The sequence below is a fragment of the Adiantum capillus-veneris genome, chromosome 30 (genome assembly GCF_014529385.1).
Source record: "Adiantum capillus-veneris isolate H3 chromosome 30, ASM1452938v2, whole genome shotgun sequence".
NCBI lineage: Eukaryota > Viridiplantae > Streptophyta > Polypodiopsida > Polypodiales > Pteridaceae > Adiantum > Adiantum capillus-veneris.
In genome coordinates, this window is record NC_140960.1 from 57,341,726 (window position 1) to 57,364,135 (window position 22,410).

The 22,410-nt window shown below is 45.6% G+C and overlaps 1 protein-coding gene across 2 annotated transcripts in view; it reads right to left on the reverse strand.

Moving 5' to 3' along the window:
• Nucleotides 1–19,642, reverse strand: part of LOC147418013 (uncharacterized) — a 62,351-nt gene extending 42,709 nt beyond the window's left edge. For both annotated transcript variants that reach the window (XM_086507319.1, XM_086507318.1), the window contains exon 1: nt 19,368–19,642. In XM_086507319.1, coding sequence (XP_086363445.1) covers nt 19,368–19,584 — 217 coding nt within the window. In that variant the 5' untranslated portion in view covers nt 19,585–19,642. The remainder of the gene's footprint in view (nt 1–19,367) is intronic.
• Nucleotides 19,643–22,410: the final 2,768 nt, after the last annotated feature.

Here is a 22,410-nt window from a genome sequence, read left to right on the forward strand (position 1 = left end):
CGAGTTAGCCGCCTATGCACCGGCACAGTTCTCAAGGAAATAGCCAAATTGTTTGGCTTGAGATTGTGAAGCCAAAAGCAAATGGACGAGTTTGCTAGAGGAGAGAGGCATCCACAAACTTGACAAGGATGGGAATACCAGTACTCGGTTCGCTGCCTCGGTACGCACAAGGTACGACCACAGTTGTTATAAATGTGACTTGACGCTTTGTTTGGATCGGGCGCTAGAAGCCAAAAGCAAAACCAGGAACTCACATGAAGGCAAAGGAAGGCAAGCTGGACAGAGAGTACGGTAATAAATATTTGACAGAGGAGATTGGCAATGCACATGTGGCGGCGGCCACAGTAGCCTCGACGTCAGATTTCTAGTCAAAAGACAGGTGTCACCACTAGCTTCAGCCAAAGAGAGGCTTGTGATTGGCAGACAGGGGTAGAACAGTGCTCCATATAATTAATTTGGACCCTTGTGTTGGAATTCAAGTTATCACTGTTTGGACCCGTAGGTCGGAGTTCAATGCACATGGATCTTGCAGGGAACCAATCAGACATATATAAAACACTATGGATGAGTGCGCACTCATCTATTGTTGTTAGTCGGATCATGGACAAGATGTGTTCAATGCTTCATTTTCTTGGGGTATTATATTTTCGACGTGATGTGTTCTTAGTTCACAAATGGGGATTTCTGGACGTAGTGTGGTCTAGAGTTCAATTTTCCAAAAGGCGATTGACCGATGCTCAAGATGGCATTTTCTAAGGTACAAAGTTGAGGGTAGCAAAATCGAGGTGTATCCGGTATCTCGGCCGGTGCTAGGGTGTCCACGGTAGCCTCTATATCGACTTGGTCTCACTATTGATGTCCACTATGAGCTGCAGAGGGTATTACAGTTTAGGCATCTCAAGTGAATTGCCCAAAGTGATCCCATTATTTGGTTTGATTTTTAAGTATTTATTTTTCTTATTGTCAAAGTCTGGGTAGGGCAATTCACTGAGGTTGCTATATAAGCAACCCTAAGCCCCCATTGTATTCATATGTTATCTCATTGCCAAGGTTGGTTAGTTCAGGAGCATCTCTCTCTCTCTCTCTCTCTCTCTCTCTCTCTCTCTCTCTCTCTCTCTCTCTCTCTCTCTCTCTCTCTCTCTCTCTCTCTCTCTATCTATCTATCTATACGCTTCCGCATCGTCGACTAGGCATAATCTTGTGCACGACACTACAAGCAAGATAATGAACTTTTATAAGCATTGGCTAAGACTATGATCTTGGATGTGTGATCGACACCACAAGTAAGAACCAATGACCTTTTATGGACATTGGCTAAGAAACTCACCATAAGATCAATTTTTAGACGCAATCGAGGTGTTGCAGCTAGCTTTTTATGTGCACGGCCATCATGACTGAATGATCAATTGTGAGTGTGAGATTTTAAGTTGCATGAATGTTAGAAGTGAAAACATTTCTTGTATCGTGCAATCAAGGACGATTGCTTTGATTTTAGAACGCGATATGTGAAGGGTTTTAGGGTTTGGATGACAATCTGCCTGCAGCAACCAACACAAAATGCGGAAATCTGTACGACACTGCCACGTGGCACGTCAGCCCGATTTGTGGAATTAGCTCCAGAGTTCAAGCTTTCGATTTTTTGGATTTGAGACCCCTCGGCCAATGCTCCATAAGTTGGTAGGTGTTAGGATTATGAATTCCCAACTCCCTATTCACTTTAGGCCACTTGGAAAGACTTTTTAAGTGGGGATTTCTTGTATTTTGTTTGTTCTACTAGTCTTTAGGCCTCTCAGCTACTTCTTGCAAAATTGAGTCAAGTCAATCCAAGACCCAAAGGTCACATAGATGTTCCTAGAATCATGCAAATGTCTTTAGATGCAAATACAACAGAGGGAATTATTCATGGCACAGAGGTTCTACCATTTTTTAGGCCTCTCGCTAGTTCTTGCAAAACTCAGTCAAGTTAGTCCAAGACTCGAAGGTCACATAGATGTGCCTAGCATCATGCAGACGTTTAAAAAATACAACATAGAGGGAACTAATCATGGCACAGAGGATTCCAGCTTTGACCAAGAGATTGGCATGGACCACCTTTCTAGGGGAGGTGAGTGTGGGGCAGGCCAAACGAGCGCATTGATACGATGTGTCTATGACCTCGTGCGCATTCTCTTTTAAAGTTTTCTTGAAGTTCTAAAGTGTCGCCAAATGTGTAGATTGCACTTATCTTTATGTTTCTCTTTGATCCCTCGCCGGAAGGGATTAGAGTGATGTTGCATATCGTGGTGAAAATTGGTCTCGCTGGCAGAATTCCAACTCGTGACCTACTTCTGAGATCATCTGTAGAGTGCCCAGTCTATATCCTGAGAGAGTAAGGATTTGTCGACAAGCCCTGAAAAAAAATGTGAGACATTGGAAATTGCAAAAGCCATGCAACTTCCCCCCCACGACACGAACCCATCATGGATGCCCACTCTAATCAACAACAAACTGCCATCCACACTAGTTGCGCATAAGGACAAACCCAGAAACATTGCCTCAAAGACTCGGGCTCTAAAGTACGTCTCTGACAAGTCGAATCATGACCGGTTATTGCCGACCAAGTACCAACACGCAATCCCCCATGTGCTATCATCCACATGAAAAAACATATATACCTAGATGATTCCAGGATAAGCTTAGATTCACCCTTAAAGGAAAGTGCAAGGTATAGACCCATGGTAGCCACCCACAAGACAATAAAACCATCAGCTCCATCATGCATAGTATTGACTAAATACCACGACATCCCCTGTCACAAATTTCTTACATGTCAACCACTGAACAACGGAGCGAACCTGTAGATCCCGGCCAAGAAGCCGATGTCACAAACTGGTGACGTGGCAGGTCCCCCCGACAAACACACACACACCGCTGATTGCTGATGTGGCAGTATGGACAAGTGTCACAAACTGGTGACGTGGCCGCCCAATACACACCCAGCATTCCCACCCCCGACTACCAGCAGACAGCTCCCGGATTCTGTGGATTGAATGCTGACGTGGCACTGTCGTCAGAGTTACCCGGAACGCGGAACGGGAACGGCGACGGGCCTCCCTGCGGAACGGGGGAACGGGAATGGGCCCGGAACGGGAACGGCGCGGAACGGCAGGCTAAAAAAACACCCAAATATTATTTTTTTTAGCGTTATGTGTTTGAATACGAGTAGTATTAGAGTCCGTTGACTCTAATACCCACAAAAAACACGATTCGAAGACCATTTAACCTTATTATGACTTGATTGGGATGTGAGGCGCCCAGAGTACATAGCCAGATGAACAACAATGAGCAAACACAATGCCCATAGTACATACACAATGCTCTCAAATAATTGCAAGAGTAGTAGTCAGAGATAACACTTTGGAATTAATTATGGCTAACATAGTAACAAGCCTCAAGGGCCGCCAGCGGTCAAGGTGCTACAAAAAAACCAAAGGGGGGCAAAGTTCAAACCAAACTTCAGTGACCACAATACCAAAAGACTGAAGGTGACAAATACCATAAAGATGCTAGTAGCTACAAATGGCAAAGAGGACAAGGCTCAAGCAGCCATACAAAAAGGTGGATAAATGGCAAAGACTCAAGACTCAAGAGCCACTAGCTTGAGAGGCCTCCCAATCCGTAGTAGCCGGCTGTAAATCATGCACATCCTCCCATTCCTCATCATTGAGGTCTAGGTCCGGCTCGATCTCAGCCACAGATGAAGTACCTGGTGTTGGTGGATGTGCATCTCCACCCGCCTGAGAAGCCTCTTGCTCCATCTCCCACTGTGTAAAAGAATCTATTTGTTTGTCTGTACTCTTGCAAAGCATTTTCAAATTTGCGCTGACGAAGACAAGATCATTAGCCTTCTCCACTCCAAGCCGATTTCTCTTCTTGGAAGCAATGTGGCTAAAGGTACTCCACAATTGCTCCAAGCATGAGGTACTAACTGACTGGCTCAGAATACGGATCGCCAATCTATGAAGCTCAGGGCCATCATAGCCATAGTCCTCCCACCAAAGCACTGAACCTATTTTCCTGCCATCAATCTGAGCATCTGGACTGCCAAATGACCCCCGCATCTCTCTGTACTGTCTCAACTGATCTCTGACAATGCGTCGCCCATCTCTGTCTTGAACCATCTTGTTTAAGATCTCTGTAAATTGGTTCATGACTTCCCTATTTGTCTCTTGCCCTACACCTTGGAACTCTGGATCCACCATGTACGCTGCCCCGTGTAAAGGAGAGGCATATGAATTCCACCTCGAGCTGCAAAGCGCATGGATCTCCTCATATCGCTCTGCGTTCGGCTCAAGCTGTGCAAGCTGCTCAATCATGCGGTCCATTGCCTCATAAATCTTGCCAATGCAAGGATCCATGCCATCCAAAACTCGAAGCAAACGAACCACCGGTTTTACCTGTGCATCTAGACTCTTGAGCTCCTTCCAGAACTCAAGATCCTCTGCCTTATCCTTGCACAAAATCCCTGCAACTGTCTTTGCATAGGGGGAGGTGGTGAACTCATCACTGATGAAGACCTGTCGGACCACATTTTGACATTCAGACAGCCTGCGTACAAGAAGAAAGTTGAATGCGAAGCGGGTATCTGAATACTTTAGAAGCACTTTGCCGCCCGACCTCTTGAGGTACTCACTCCGAACCAAGTTGTGATTGTTGATGAAAGTAACCATCTTCACTACATCAACAATGACTGGAGCAATCCAGTCTAGCTTGCCGATGTCTTTTAGAAGGTTGTTCAAGCAGTGTGCCATGCAAAAGCACACTGTCACATGCGGATAGTGGCCCTCTATGATAGCTGTTGCTGCCCTGTTTGATGCCTCCCCATCTGTGACAAAGGCCACCACGTGTTGCTCACCGATGGTTTCTATGGCCGCTGTCCACTCTGCAGAGAGGACATCGGCGGACTTGCCACTCTCAGTGGCATCATGAGAGTGCACAAAGTACATCTCTCCACTGGAGTATGCGACGAGACCATGGATAGATCTCTTCCTTGTATCGCTCCACCCGTCAGCAATGAGGGAAACGCCATGTTTTGCCCAAAGACGTTGAATGTTGAGGGTTGCTTGCTCCACGATAGCCTTCTCTCGATCGAGCAAGGTGGTTCGGAGAGCCTCTGAAGATGGCGGCACATAGCCAGTGCCATACTCTCCTATCCGTTGCACCATGACTTTCCAATACTCCGACCTATTTCGATCTAACATAGAAGAGGTCAGTATCAAAAAAGTGGAAACGACGATAACGGAAGAAATGAGAGAGAAGATTGATGAATCATAAAACAATGAACATACCTCGCTGCGACAAATGGGATATGGTCGTGATAGAAGAATCGGGCCACGGCCGCATCCACCTCTTCCTTCTTCTTTGAGTCCCAAGAGGTGGCAAGGGTCTTTTGGCGACGAATTGGACCTTTTGAAGATGCACCAACACCTACACCGGGTAGAGAGGAAGAAGGGAAAATGAGGGTCTTTGGATCAATACCTTTGCATGCCGGCTTGGCTTTATGGTTGAATTGCCGATCCTTTTCCTCAAGCTCCTTCCTCTTCTCGATGGTTACGTTGGCACAAAATTTCACCTCATGTCCCGGCACTCGAAGAAAGTGTGCCCTCACTTTGTCATGCCCCCCTTTCCGCGTGTAAGAGCATAGCTTGCATCCCCATGCACGAGAACTTCCCGCCGCCGACAAGGTGCCCTCCGAGGTCACTTCATCCCACCACGACCATTCCTTCGCCTTTGGAGTGTTGCCCGCATGAACCAAGGGGGTTGAACGAGAAGAAGAGGCCATGGATGATGGATTATCCGTGAAAGAGAGAGCTTGATCTTGAACTTTGAGAGAGAGAGAGAGAGGGCTTGAGAGAGAGAGGCTTGCCGCTTGATTCCGTGAGAGCTTGAAAGAGAGCTTGAGCCTTGAGCCTTGAAAGTTGAGGGTTAGAACTTAGAAGTTAGCCCAAGAGAGAGAGAGGTTGAGAGCTTGAGCCTTGAGGCATGCGGCGGCGCCACACTATGGCTTGAGTGTTGAGAGCAAGCCAGGGAGAATGAGCTTGGCTTGAGAGTTGAGAGCAAGGCTCAAGCAAGGGAGAATGGGCCTTGAGGCTTGATGAGTGTGTGAAGAATGGGGGAGGAGGGGGGCATTATATACTTTTTTCACTGCTGAAAATGGCCGTTGGCTGCCCAACAGTCATTTTTTTTAATTTCAAAAACTGCCGTTGGGGCCGTTCCATCCCGTTCCAGTCCGTTCCGGTGGTCCCGTTCCGATGACAGCTTTCAGCCGGAATACCGTTCTGTTCCGACGCGTTCCAGAAACTTCCAGCCGGCCGGAACGCCGTTCCGGCGTTCCAAGGCCCTAAAATGCCGTTCCCCGGTAACTCTGACTGTCGTACGGCCCTCCGGATTTCGTAGCGGAAAACGCGGCGCGTTTTGCGGGCAGGCAGCCACGTGGCAGAGCGTACGGACGGCAGCTTTGCCCTGCTTTTTGGCTACGCAAGGCAGTTGAGAAAGAGAGAGAGAGAGAGAGAGAGAGAGAGAGAGAGAGAGAGATCTTTTGCTTTATTTATTGCAAATCTTTTAAATTTACAGCTTTTGGGGCTCTGCTCTTGGCATCCCTTGTAATCTCTTTATAAGTGTGGTCAGGCTTCCCACTTCTCAGAGCATCTGGACGCAGAGTCTGAGAGTGAGAGCCTCCCATTCCCTTGTACTTTGAGTTGCAGATTAATACAAAAAGAAATACCGAAAGGAGCGCCAATCTTAGGGGCCAATATCTCTAGGCACGGAACTCCGTCGGGCCGTGTCGAATCAATTGTGAACTGTTTTGAAGTGAATTCTTGTCGTGTCACGGTAGAATCTTGACTTGGAGTGTCCAAGTCTGTTACAGTGGTATCTGAGCACGGCCGATTTCTCTTCTACCGGGAAATGTGATCCTTTCTACGCGGCACTTATGGATTCAGACAGAGATCGGTCGACTTCCTCTGCATCCGGGGATGCGGGAAGAGATCAGGAAGAAGATTCACGCGAGGAGCACGGCCTGCCTCGGCCTACTTAGGCGGAGCTTGAAGAGATGGAGCGTCGATGATTGATCGACGATGCAACAAAGATGATGCTAAATTTTGCGAAGGACCCAGAATTTGCAAAATTTATGAGCCAGACCTCCTTCGACAAGGTGCATTCACAGTGGCGGCAAACCACAGGACTACCCCTCAAACCGGCACTCAAGAAACCTCCTTCCTTAAGGATGTTTAAAGAGCAGGAATTAGAAGAGGTGGTTGACGCACGGATTTCTCAGCTTTTTGACGCACAGAACAAAGCAGAAAAGCACAACAAAAAGCAAAAGAAAGAAACTGACTTTTCGGGTTATTTGGGTCGTCAGTCTACATTTGCATCGGCAAGAAAGCAGAAGAAGCGTGTTCGATTTGAAGGAGTACCCAGTTCTTCTTCTTCTTCTTCTTCTTCTTCTTCTGAGAGTTCTTCTAGCTCCTCTAACTCGAGCAAAGAAGACAAAAAAGGCAAAAAGCGAACCAAAAAGCAAAGCTTCGGAAAGGGCAAGAAAAAGGCAAAGAAGTCTAAATCTCGCCCAGTTGTTGACAGTTCTACAGAGGACTCGTCTTCGGATAGTTCGGACTCTGACAACAACTTTTATGCAAAGAAGAAGAATTTTTATAAAGCCAACCACTATGACTTTCTCGAAGATAAAAGCAAGAAAGTCCGAGAGTTTAAAGAAGGTGGACAGTCAATTAAATTTGACACGTTTTCTGGATATCGAGATGCTTCGAAGGCTTTGGCTTTCATACATCACTTTGACATAGCTTTCTCTAGAGGGCGTTACTCAAAGCACTGCAAGGATTCGGAGGGCTACCTCTTACTTCAAGGGAAATACTCGAACTTGATGGTCCACGCTTCTATTGAACAAGACAGCACCAGTTAAATGGCTGAAATTTAAAAGGCTTTTTATTTCTTCTTGGCTACCTCGAGAGTACGAACACGACATACGAACTGCTTGGAACCATCTTCGGATGACCAAGAAGGATACATTGGACGCATATTGCGAGAGATTCTAGAGCTCTTTTCTACCAGCCTCTTCATTTAAGAAGATCTCGTTCAAATAACAAATTGAGCGGTTTACCTTGGGACTTCCTACAGAGATCCGAGATCACTGCTTAGAGCAAAAGTCAAATTCCATCCAGGAACTGATGAGTCATGCGAAATGGGGTTTTGCCATTCATTCAGGCAATTTGACCTACCCCACTGATGAAAACATGACACAAAGGACCGAACAGACTTCAAACAATGAGAGTAGAAAGAGGAAGAGCAAACTAGAAAAGAAAGAAAAGGATGCACGACCCAAGCTCACTCTTCAGCAGAGAGCTCTCTACATCAAAGAGGGAAAATGCTTTGGATGCGAAGAAACTGGGCATATCTCCGCGAAGTGCCCTAAAAAGGCACCGAAAGAACAGAACGACAAAGACGAAGAAAGGTCTGAGAGTTTGAAAGCAGCTGAGGAAAGTGGATAAAAAGGCAAGATGAAAACAGGACTAATTCCAAATTGCCTGGGTGTTGACCCAAGCACGATGGACGAGAGTACAAATCTTTGCCGAGCATGGGGCAAAGTGAAAGACCAAGAAGCCCTGATCTTCTTTGATGGAGGAGCCAAGGCCAACTTCATTTCACCTGAATTGGCGGTGCGGCTCGAGATCAAACCCGATCGGATGGGACCACTAGCAGAGGCCGTTCTATCGACACCCCGCAAGGACGTAGCCATTGCATTGTCAGGAGTATTTGGGGCATGAGGACTTCTACATAATACCCTTGGAAGGTTGTGATGTCCTCTTGGGAATTCCCCGGTACCATAAGAACAACGCCGTGGTTGACTATTGGGCGAGAAAAGCAACTTTGACTACAGAAAAGGGCCGAACTATTGTACTTGATGTAAAACTTAAGGGCAAGTCTGTCCCTATTGTATCGGCTTCGGCCGTTTCCAAATTAATGAAATCCAGTCTGTTTGTTTACTCAATCTTTTTGAAAGAATTGAATGGTGAGGATAGGACAAATATGTCTGAACTTCATAAAGAACACCAAGATTTTCTCCACACTCATGCCGATTGCTTTTCAGAGGGTCTACCAGGAGAGTTACCACCCGCTCGCCCCGAGGATCATACTATTGATCTGATACCTAGAAGCACACCACCGAACCGGCCACCTTACCGTGTGAGCCGAGCCCAGAATGAAGAAATTATGAACCAAGTGAAAGACCTCTTGGAAAAGGGTCTTGTTCAGCCTAGTACTTCACCGTACTGCTCTCCAGTGTTGTTGGTTTTGAAGAAAGACAGATCTTGGAGAATGTGCATCGATTATAGAGCTCTCAACAAAATCACCATCAAGAACAGATTTCCAATTCCTAGGATCAATGATATTCTTGACCGACTACAAGGATCCTCGTGTTTTAGTAGGATCGACTTGAAGAGCGGATATCATCAGATCCGAATCGCACCGAGAGACGTCTGTAAGACAGCTTTTCGGACGACTTTTGGGTTATTTGAGTTTTTGGTGATGCCTTTTGGCCTAACCAATACTCCTGTGGCATTTAATCGGATGATATTCTTGACCGACTACAGGGATCCTCGTGTTTTAGTAGCCGATATCATCAGATCCGAATCGCACCGGGAGACGTCTGTAAGACAGCTTTTCGGACGACTTTTGGGTTATTTGAGTTTTTGGTGATGCCTTTTGGCCTAACCAATCCTCCTTCGACATTTAACAGGATTTTTCGAGAGTACAGACTATTTGTTGGCACTTTCTTTGACGACATCATTGTTTTCTCCAAGGATGAGGCAGAACATAGAGAACATCTGCTACAAGTCTTTCAGGCATTACGAGATCACAAGTTGGTGATTAATGCAAAGAAAAGTGAATTTATCCTACCAGAGATACACTTTTTGGGACACATTGTGTCAGCAGCAAGAGTGCAGATGGACCCGGCCAAGATAGAGACTATCCGTGATTGGCCCGATCTCAAGAATGTCCATGAAGTTAGAAGCTTCTTGGGCTTGTGTTTGTACTACAGGCGGTTCATTAGAAAGTTTGCAAAGGCTTCCCCTTTGCATTTGTTGACGCAGAAAGGAGCCCCTTTCTCGTGCGGACCCACAGAGGTGACTGCCCTTCAGACATTGAAAGAGAAATTGACTACAGGACTAGTTTTGACTTTGCCGAACTTGCAGAAGTCATATATGTGATGCTTGTGGTCGTAGTCTAGGTGCGGTCTTAATGCAATAAGGCCATGTCATTGCCTACGAGAGCCGATTGTTCTCAAGGCCGGAATTGACAGCACAAATATATGAGAAAGAGCTTTTGGCGGCTATCCATGCTCTTACTCAGTGGCGGCATTACCTACTTGGAGCGGATTTTATTGTCTTTACAAACCATCAGAGTTTACACTACTTCTTGTCACAGAAGCAGCTATCGGAAAAACAGATGTGATGGGTGAACATCTTGTCACAGTTTCACTTCCAAATTGTCCATGTGCAGGGACACAAGGATTTGGTGGCAAATGCTTTGTCCCGGAAGCGGATATCTTGGCTATTTCTGTGATCCATCATAGGAGCTTCGAGGTTATGGTCGATCAGTATGCCACAGATACAGATTTTGCAAAAATTTTCACTCGGATACGGAATGGGGAGATAGTAGCAGGATATTCCATTAGGGATGGCTACTTGATGAGAAAAATTATGTTGTGTGTTACACAGCCGTTGAGGGAAAAGGTTACGACCAAATGCCACTGTCCACCTTTTACGGGTCACCACGGCATTGCTACCACCTTGAAAGGGGTAGATACTTCTTTTGGCAAGCACAGGGATTGTTACAGCCTTTACCCATACCCACCAGCCCCTGGGAAAGTATTGCAATGGATTTCATTTTGATCTCCCGAGAACACAGAGTGGTCACGATGGTATCTGGACTGTTATTGACAGATTTAGCAAGCAAGCTCATTTCATTCTAGTGAAGAAAACAGTCAAGCCGGATCACTTAGTGAGACTGTTTGTGGCACAGATGTTCAGATTACATGGCATGTCCGAGACTATTGTCTCCGGACAGGGACCCCAGATTCACGAGTTAGTTTTGGAAGGCTATTTGGGAGAACATTGGCACGCGGTTGCAGTTCTTGTGGCAATCTGAGATTGCCAATTCAATGGTACTAGATTTATTCAAGTCTTACATCTCGGATCAGAAGACTCAATGGGAAAAGTATTTACCTTTGGTGGATTTGCCTACAACAACACGATACACTCTTCGACGGGGAAGGCGCCATTTGAGATTATTGAAGGTGCTACGAAGGTTCCACCCTTCCTAAGCACGAAAGATAAGATTATTGAAGCCGATGAGTACACGCATGACTTGGACACGGCTTTTGCCAACATCCACGAGGCTTTGCAAAAATCTCAAGAAAGACAGAAAAAGACAGCAGATCCCCATCATCGCGATTTGAAATTGAAGGAGATTGTGGGTGCTCTTACGTTTTGAAAAGGCACGCCTGAGAAAGAAAATGGGAAAGGAGAGGCTTTTTCCAAAGCTTAATATGCGATACTACGGACCTTTCCAAATCTCCCAAAAGATAAATGATGTCTCTTTCCGACTTAAGCTGCCCGAAACTTAGAGAATTCACAATGCTTTTCATGTGTCTTGAAGCCTTTTAAAGGCGATGTGCCCGAAGATGGGGAGCCTGATGAGCAACCCGAAGTGGAACAAAACGAGGAGATCCTTGTTCCCGAACAGATATTAGCACATAAAGACAGAAAGATTAAGGGTAAAGTGATAAGGCGGTTCTTGGTTAAATTCAAGAACTACCCTGCATTGGATGCCAAGTGGATGGAGAAAAAGGACCTAGCAGATACTCCTCAGATTGTGAATCTTTACCATGAAGCATTTTGATTAGCATAGTCTATTCTAGATGGAACCCCGAACTCAGCTTGGGCGGAATCTGGTGCAGTGGGTATATATAAGAGGGGAGTTGCTCCGCTCCTTCGTCAAGAGATTGCCTTGATTTTTGATATTAAAGTCACTGATGTCTCTTTGAGTTTCAAGGATACTGTAAGCTGACAGTATTCTGTTGTATGACTTTATGAACTGGAATTCCTGATATATGATACTCATTTGTTCTTGACTTGTTCAAGTGTAGGAACTAAAATACAAAATGACTGCAGCATTTTGGTCTGAATAATCTCGATGGACATGGTTGCAATAGGGATTAGTCAATCAGGTATCTATGAGATCCTGAGTGGATCTAGATGTGATTGCTAATTGCGTTGCCGATAATCATGGTCTGAGATCCGAATGAATTTTGAATGTGATTTTTCATGTGATGTCTTGTGATATCAAGTGACGTCCTGTGATGTGACTGTCAATTAGTACATGTGCTAAATGTGTGTTCCTAGTGCGTTGGTACTAACAGTCAGTGTCTGCTAAGACAATTTATGGCCTCTGTCTATTTTGCAGGCGTAATCAAGGGCGATTACAATGATTTCAAGAGCGGGGTATGTCACAAACTGGTGACATGGCTGCCCAGTACACACACAGCACTCCCACCCCCGGCTAGCGGTAGACAGCTCCCGGATTCTGTGGATAGAATGCTGACGTGGCACTGTCATACGGCCCTCCGGATTTCGCGGCGGAAAATGTGGCGCGTTTTGCGGGCAGGCAGCCACGTGGCAAAGCGTATGGACAGCAGCTTTGCCCTGCTTTTTGGCTACACAAGGCAGTTGAGAAAGAGAGAGAAAGCTTTTGCTTTATTTATTGCAAGCTTTTAAATTTACACCTTTTGGGGCTCTACTTTTGACATCCCTTGTAATCTCTTTATAAGTGTGGTCAGGCTTTCCACTTCTCAGAGCATCTGGACGCAGAGTCTGAGAGAGAGAGCCTCCCACTCCCTTGTAATTTGAGTTGCAAATTGATACAAAAAGAAATACCGAAAGCCGCGCTAGTCTTTGGGGCCAATATCTCTAGGCACGGAACTCCGCCAGGCCGTGTCGAATCAATTGTGATTTGTGAACTGTTTTGACGTGAATTCTTGTCGTGTTCCGATAGAATCTTGACTTGGAGTATCCAAGTCGGTTACAACAGGTGCTGACGTGGCATTACGAACAGAAGGATGGATCTCCGCATATCGCGCTAACATGCTAACGTGGTTGTTGTACGGATTTTTGCAAATTGCGCAAATGCTTTTTATGGGCAGATTTTTGGGACAGTTGCTTTTGGAGCAAATTGCTTTAGGGATTATTTGCTTTTGAGTTTAATTGCTTTTGGGGGCTCTGCTTTTGGCATCCCTTGTAAGAATAAAAGAGCCCTAAGGGCCTCACTCTTCAGAGCATCTAGACGCAGAGTCTGAGAGCAGAGGACCCTACGGGAGTTGTACTTTGCTCAAAGATTAATATAAAAGAAATACTGAAAGGGGCGCCAGTCTTTGGGGCCAATCTCTCTAGGCACGGAACTACGCCGGGCCGTGTCGACCAAATTGAACTGTGATTTTAAAGTTGTGAAGTATTTTAATTGATTCTCTCTTGTGTTGCGATAGAATCTAGACTTGGGGTGCCCAAGTTTGTTACAATGGTATTAGAGCCCGGCCGATTTCTCTTCTACCGGGAAATCCGATCTTTTTTCGCGACACTTATGGATTCCAACAGAAATCAGTCGCCTTCTTCTGCATCTGTGAGAGCGGGAGGAGATCACGAAGAAGATTCTCATGAACAAACAGAGGAAGAGTATGGCCCACGTCGGCCTACTCAGTTTGAGATTACAGAGATAGAACGTTGACAACTGGTTGACGAGGCAACAAAGCAGATCATTAAATTTGCTAAGGATCCCCAATTTGCAAAATTTTTGACCCAGCAGGCGATGACTGAAGTGCATACTCAGTGGCAGCAAACCACCAAGCCACCAATCAAACCGGACGGCGGCCATCAAGAAGCCTCCTACTGAAACCGGCCTGTTCAATCCAAAAAGGGCGGTAGACTTTACTTTAAACCTTGATTTAGCTTTCACCCATTATTAGTCGTCTATTTTACCTGTACTTTCAAGACACAACAAAGGGGAGAGGGATACAGGCTGCTAGATTGCACCTGTATGAGTAGACGGACACCAGATTGGCCACTAACTTAGGCGCCCCTTTCGGTATTTCTTTATTGTTCAAAAGAGGGAATAAACGTTGTGGTTCCCTACAAGCTGCCCCGCACAAACTCGGCTGAATTTCCACTGTTCCAGCCCGATTTCGGCAGCATAACTGTACTAGAACCCTTCACAGTCAGTATTCCCACGCATTGACTGACTTTCCCGACGCATACGGGCACTTTGCAAAACCTGGCGAGAATCTGCAGCACGCTGAATTCTCTGTTTTCAGCCCTGAAAATGCGCCAGATCACCTGTACAGCGGTCCCCTTGCGTCCCCGAACCTCCTGGGGGTATTAGGGTCCGTTTAGGGCCAAAACCCTAAACCTGCAAAAATACACAGCAGGCTGTAATTCACTGTTTCGGGCTCCGTTTCGCGTGCCGGTCACATCAGTAGCAAGTCCTCGAGCTCCCGCACCTGTAGGGCTACTTGCCCTTTGAATCGGACGAGATTTCTGGCGTGAAACCTCTCCGAATTCACCTGTACCTGTGGGGGGATTAGCCGCTAGCTAATCCAGTACCTGTGCAAGAGGCTCTTGCCTCGGCAATCGCGCATGAACCCACACAACTCTACATTGGTCAAATGAAAAGCCCACTAGAGGGGCATAACATACTGCCAAAGGGGAGAGAGAGGGCAGTGCGTAGCGTGCAGGGCATCACTCCTGGCACCGCACTGTGCATAAGAGGGAAAGCAAGCACTCCATAGCTCTTAACCTGTGACAAATCTGAAAATGAGGCTCTCCCCCTCCTAAATTCAGCGCCACTTCTTGATGCATGAGGCAAGTGCACCAGAAGGTGCCACTTGGCACATTTATAAGCATTTTCCCGTTTCGGGGTTGTCGCCTAAAAATATCCCAACCGGTTGCCCAGTTGACTTCACGGCAGAGTAAGAAAATGTTCCCCTTGTCATTCCGGCGGTAATGACGTCAACACATTTTCAGGTCCCAAAATAGCAGTTCCCTAAATTTTAGGAGATGCTGCCTTTGTATCTTTCTAGGTCATCCGACCCTCTTTGTACACTGCGGCCACATCCAAAACTGAAATGTAGCCTCTGTAGCAAAGGATTCCACTTTGGCTAGTCAATGACCCCACTTGGCTAACCATAGTCCTTGTCCAACCTTAGTGCTCTCTTGCCCTTAGGCCTGGACTCCCTCTGGACAGTTCCACACTAGCTATGCAATGCAGGGCAGTTAGATTTCCCGAGGGGTGTTTCCAAAAAGTGAAAGTAAATGGATAATAAGAAAGAAATCAACAAAAAGGATAGATAGTAGTCACACGTTGGTGACACCTACTCCGAGAATGTTTACTGAAGAAGAACTCCATGATGCAGTCCAGGCCCAAATCAATCACCTTCTGGACACGAAGAAGCCGACGGAAAAGCAACTGAAGCAACGTAATAAGGGAACTAATTTCCCCGGTTACTTGGGTCAAAAATCCACTTTTGAAAACACGAAAAAGCAGAAGAAGCGTGTACGCTTCGAAGGATTGCCCAATTCGTCCTCATCTTCTGATAGCTCGGACACCTCATCTTTTTCTGACTCAAGTGATGAGGACAAGAAAGGCAAGAAACGACGGAAAGATTACATGTTTTATGCAAAAAGAAATCATTTTTACAAAGCCAATCAATATGATTTCCTCGACAACAAGGACAAAAAGCCCAAAGAATTCAAAGAGGAGGGACAGGCAGTAAAGTTTGAGCACTTTTCAGGGTTCCAAGATGCTCCCAAGGCTTTGTCCAACAGTTTGACATAGCACTTTTTGGAGGCCACTATACAGAGCACTCCAAGATCAAACGGGCGGCATCCTTTCTGAAAGGCAATACACGGACATGGTGGTCCACTCTGTTGTTAAGGAAACAAGCACCGACAAAGTGGTTGAAATTTAAAAAACTCTTTATTTCTTCATTGCTCACACAAGAATACGAACGAGACATGATTACTGATTGGAACCATGTTCGGATGGTCAAGACAAAATCTTTGGATTCTTACTGTGAAAGATTTTTGGGAATTTTTTCTACTTCTTTCATCCTTTAAGAATATCAAATTTAAGGAGCAGATTGAATGGTTTTGTTGTGGGCTTCCCAAAGAAATTCGAGACTATTGTCTTGAAAGGAAGTAAGAGTCTATACAACAGTTGATGGGACGCGTGAGGCAGAGATTTGCTATACACTCGGGTAAATTGACTTATCCATCAGATGAACCTTCAACAAGTCATAGCAGAAACAATCAACATAGAGATAAACGACCTTCACTGAGAGAAGACCAAAGAGATGAATATTTCAAAGCAAAGAAGTGTTTTGAATGTGGAGAACAAGGACATATCGCTACAAGGTGTCCCAAAAAGGCACAAGATTCAGAATGACTGGCAGGTTGAAAGAACAGCAGGATGAGGCAATACTAGTTCCAAAACAGCTTTTTGAATTAGCATTATTTTGCTTTATGAATTTATGAAACAAGACTTTTTGGAAGATGATTTTAAATTTTGAATAAAACTAATGTTCTATGAAAGAATTTGTTAATTATGGAAAAAGAGCAGGATTAAGAATGAGATGGAGTTGTGACAGCTCTTGAATGAACCTGATAACGAATCATGAATCACGACTGATTCAATGGAATGAATGACTGGACCACTCAATTCAAAATGAACTTAGTGATAATTTGGGATCCCCAAAATGATTCTCGCACACGACAGTGCTTGAGGTGAAAGATTTCTCGCACACGACAATGCTTGAGGCGAATGACTACTTGCACACGACAGTGCTTGAGTCGGAAAAAAAATCTCTATAGACATGATCGCAATATGGGATTAGTTAACCTCACATCATTGAAGTCCGGAATTGATCTAGATGTGGTTACTAAATACGTTGCTGGCAGTCATGGTCTGAGATTTGGAATGAATGTTTCTATGATTGATTGTAATGTGATGTCCTATGATGTGATGTGACTGTCGTCTTTATACATGTGCTAGATGTGTCGTGTCTAGTGCATCGGTACTAACAGTCAGTGTCTACTAAGACAGTTTATGGCTCTGTCTGTTTTGCAAGAGCAATCGAGGGCGATTACAATTCTTTCAAGAGGGGGGTATGTCACAAACTGGTGGCGTGGCATCCGCATATCGCGTTGACATGCTGACGTGGCTGTTGTATGGATTTCTGTAAATTGCGCTGATGCTTTTAATGGGCAGATTTTTGGGATCAGTTGCTTTTGGAGAAAACTGCTTGAGGGATTATTTACTTTCGAGTTTAATTGCTTTTGGGGACTCTACTTTTGGCATCCCTTGTAAGAATAAAAGAGCCCTAAGGGCCTCACTCTTCAGAGCATCTGGACGCAGAGTCTGAGAGCAACACACACCTGCTTAGAGGATGATCACGTGGCAACCACGAAAAATAGAAAGAATTAGCACAATATCAACGGTTCGTAACTCGGACAAAAACATCACAATGTGAAGGCTGCATGTCCACTATACGACTAAAAGATATACCTAGATGAATCTAGGATAAGTCCAGATTCACCTTTAAAGGAAAGTGCAAAGTATAGACCCATGGTAGTCACCCACAAGACAATATAACCATCAACTCCATCATGCATAGTATTGACTAAATACCATGACATCCCCACTGACGTAGTCAGTGCCCAATAGTGGGTGTAGAACTAGGTACTAACATACACTCCCAAACACGACACACAACACACACATGAGCATACATTGACACATAGATCAGCGTACTGAGTTTCTGTCATGACTCTGGAGATCAAGGGCAGACTCGGTCATAATGAAGCCTAGCACTAAAAGAATCATTAAATCGGAAAAATTAACACAAAAATGAGGTAGTTGATAGGGCATATGCACCACGAAAGATAGAAAGAATTGCACAATATCAATGGGTCGTAACATATTCTGTGGCTGACCAAAAGGGTCCAGATGCATGGCCAAAACTGTCTCTAGGAAGCGAGGAGGATGCGCTGATCGTGCCATACCTATGACTGGCATGGACCAAAACCTCTTCAAACCTCTAGACCCCACAAAAAGTTTCCAAAGTTTATGGCTGTTATGCACCAATCTTTGGCGATTCTAAGGTGTTGGTGGCATCTATATTCTTTGCGATCTCACGAGGCAACCATGTTCTACGCGTGATTGGGGTTTGCGCTCATAACTCCATGTTGCCCCCAAGGAATTTCTCCAAAGGAAGTGACCTATAAGCGCATCCTTAAAGCCGCTAGCTTTAGTTGCAAACTTTGAGCTTGAACCAATGTCTCGCTGATGAGTGGCAAAGCTGTGAACATGATGATGGATGACATGCCACACTCTCTGTTGGATCTGAAATGTTTGAAGTCCTGACACGAAGGAGGCAATGCAGTGAACAAAGTCTCAAAACCAGGCTAATTCAGATACGATTGCATCATGTTGAACTGTACAGCTTGCTGGTCGCGGAAATCCTGGGCAAGTATAATCAGATCAGCATCTTTCTATCTTTGTGAACTATCAGCATTCTAGCAAACTTAGGAGCCTCTCCCAATGAGCTAAACCATATGCCAACGATGCATGTGGTGTGCCCTTCTTCACTATCTCGTAACCTACTTGATTCAATTTGCTTTTCACCTTCCTCCATCCATGATTGTATTCTTCTGTAAACAATCCACTCTTTCATGTAGTCCCTCGATAAATATTTGTGCTTGCTTAGTTAGTCCATCGACAGCACTAATAGATATTCGAATTGACATCCAGATTCAACTCCTCTTCTACACTGACTCTCTCAATGGCAAAGACATCATCAGTCACCACCGTTCTTTGTCCGCTTTTAGCTATTTGTCGAATCGTCTGTAGAGCAAGCCAATCAAGTTTCTCCAAAAAATTGGCCACCTATGTGTACCTTGTATGGTGACCAGAGTCCAGACCCTTTGAATTTTGTGCTCGCAGTCAGAAAATTCCATTTGTAATTACATGAGCTTGGAATTTTTGGTGTTGCTCTTGTGGCCATAAAGCAAGGAGCTCTTATCCTAATCTTTGGTAAACCAGCTATGTGTTGTGCAACCACGCTGGGAAGAGATGTTCTACATATAGTCAGGAGTGTGAATTCCGATTAAGAATTGCAGAAGGCATTTTTCAAGAGGTGACGTCGTATGCGTGTCCCTATGCTGTTTCAAGCCACTGACTCTATATGTAGAATGAATGAGATAAATTCTTACCTTTAATCGAATCTGGTTGGATCAAGGCTCTCTGTAAGGGAGACTCTTCTGCTTCCTGTGATTTATTTGTACGAGGGAGACTCTTCTGCTGCCGCTGGGATGAGTAACCTTGAGACCGCAAAACCTGTGGGCCAAGCGAGCACAATGTCGTCCGGTACGTGGCCAGCAAGAAGGGCAAGTCTGCTTCATAGGGTGTAGACAATCCTGTCAAAGCCATGCTTCGCGTTGTGACGAGTTTTCGTAAAGCACGGGAACTACTGCCGAAGGCCCGAAAATCTGTGTAGAGATGAGGGACGTGAGGTGCTGGTTTTCAAATGCTTTTGCAAAGGTGTTGAAATCAAAATTCAATGTGCCACGTTGTGCACGTTGTGGGTTCAGAGTGCCCAGATGTAATGCTTCCCGTGTAATAAGCGGGTTTCTTTGAAAGGGTGCGCACATGTACTCTTGAGTGCAGTGCCGCCTGAAAATAAGGAAGCTGCCGCCCGGGCCTCTTCTGCGCACACAAGCTTCCTCTTTGCGCGGTAATCGCTCTCTCAACCTCAAGCTTCCCCCTTAAAACTCGAACCGCAGCGTCCAACTATGTGCAAAGCCCTACTATTATGCATTTGACGCAGCGGCTTGCCACGTCAGGTTCCCCTCCCGTTGCGGTTGTCTTTTAGCTGCATGTGCACAGCTATTGAGAGAGCCACTACGAGTAGGTCGCACGATTTTGGTTTATTCCCTCAATAGAGGGAATCCCAGATAGATGCCTCTCTCTCTCTCTCTCTCTCTCTCTCTCTCTCTCTCTCTCTCTCTCTCTCTCTCTCTCTCTCAGATAGATCTCCCCCTCCTTTTGTGGCATGCAGGGCACGTCTCTCTCTCTCTACACAATTCTTTAGCCGCCCTCCTCCTGACCATCGCGAGTAAGAGGGTGCTCCCGACTATCGCGAGTCTACCTCTTCTTCCCCACGCGCGCTGCCTAGCCCACTGCTGCTGCACATTCCGCCTTTGCCTGCTACTACAGTATGTAGCTGGCCCTCTTTCAACCCTACCTATCCGCACCAGCAGATCACCGCCCCCGCCCTGCAGCCTTCTGTAGGTCGCGACCACATGGGGTTTTTTTTTTTTGGGGGGGGGGGGAGGGGGGGCACCGCAAGAGAAGGCGAGAGGGGGCGGGTGCACAAGCAGCTTGGGGGGGCACAAGCCTGGGAAGCGGGGCGAGGTGCGGATGGGGGGAGGGGAACAGGCGCGATGGGGCAGGGGGTGTTTTTTTTTGTGGGGTGGGGGGCAGGGGGGGAATATTCGTCGTTTGGGGTTTTTTAAACAAAGAGCAAGTAGGGGGTACCGGCTGGAATTTATTGTTAAAAAAATACGAATCAAGTGAGATGCGGCGAGTCTAAGATGTCACGCGAAGCAGGAGAACGAGCAGTAAGGGGTGAGCCGAGTCAGCAAGGTTGAGGGCTGCCCGCGAGGAGAGGTGCACTGCGTACGAAGATGTGTTGGAGCTTGGACCTGGCAGGCGCACAGCTCCTAGAGTTTTCTTTAGATAATTCAAATCATCGTAGCTATCACATGACGTGCTTGCGCAAGTGGTTATGAGGGTTCAGTAGAGGTCATTAACGTTCAACACCTGAGTTCGAGTCTGCTGCGTCCCTTTTGTAGAGTGGAATGGAAGCTCCAAGTGAAGGGAGGGATGGAATTCAGAGGAATCCAACGAACAAATGAATATAATATGTCATAATAATCAATATCTAATTCTCCTAAATGATTTTCTCATGTTAAACTGATCATTTAATATGGGGAAGTGCCAAGGGAGAAAAAGCTAGAATATTGGTTAAGCTAGCAGACCGGCCACAGTAGGGATCCAAAGGAGGGAAAATAGGGATCCAAAGGGGGGGCCATCTGCAAAAGAGCTATGTGCAACAATGGGTTCAAAAGACCCTAAGGTTTAGCCCATTAAGACTTCCAAAATGCTAAGGTTCCAAAATTCAAAGGTTGTGTCCAAAGGTCAAACATTAGGGGAATTGGATGCTTTGAGTGTGTCCCAAAAAGTCTTTGTCAAGCCCTACATAGAGCCGAAGAAGTAGGGGATGAGAGAGAAACACCCACACACACTCACAAGCTTCATTTGCACAAGGGGAAAGAGGGACACATGTCAGCTCCCTAGGCCAGATGCCCACAAGGTGTACTCAAATCCTATTGGATGGTCATGGAGGTGGACCAATGAGAATTAGGCTAGAGGAAATCTAGTTTAATTAATTTAAAAACACTTAATAAAAGAACCAATCAAAATTAAGCTCTCTAGAAGACTATTGGACAGTCTCCCAAGGGGACCAATGAGCATTCAACAGCCCAATGGCTTGCCTGATTCCTATTGGCCAGGAGGCAAAGGGGTCCAATGAGGGTTTACTTGCATTTATTAATTACCTAAAGCTCTCACAAAAGGGGAAAGGGGGACACATGTCAAAAGGCTATCACTTATACTACTTAATTTTGCATTGGCTGAGGCTGGGGAGGTCCAATAGGGTTGTAGCATTAGTAATTAGCAAGGAAGGTCGACCAAGAGAGAGAGGGGGTTGATTTTTGCAAGGCATTATCACACACACACACACACACTCAATCTCATGTGTGAAGAAAAGAAGACTCTCTCTCCTTCTCAAGCTTTAATGGAAAGCTTACCACCTACTCCAAGCTTGTGAGAAGGGAAGCCTACACCAACAACTCTTTGTGATGCAAATCCAACCAAGAGCCAAGCTTCAATGCATGCTCATCTCCTCTACCATACTAATTACTAAGCTAAGCTATGCTAATATGAGTGATTATGTGAGGAGATGTACATATTTCTCATAAGAATACTCCTTCTTCCTCTCAATCTACTCTCATACCCTGCTAGCTCTCACCATCTTCGAAGGTGTGTGAGGTCTAGGGTCTGAGACCGTGAGGGAATTGATGTTGTGTTTGATAAGTGTTTTGCTTAGTGCATGAAGTTTCCATCTTCATTGCACTAGCTAGTATTGAAGGAACACAAAGAATTGTATTGTAAAATGTCTCTCTTGATGGGAGA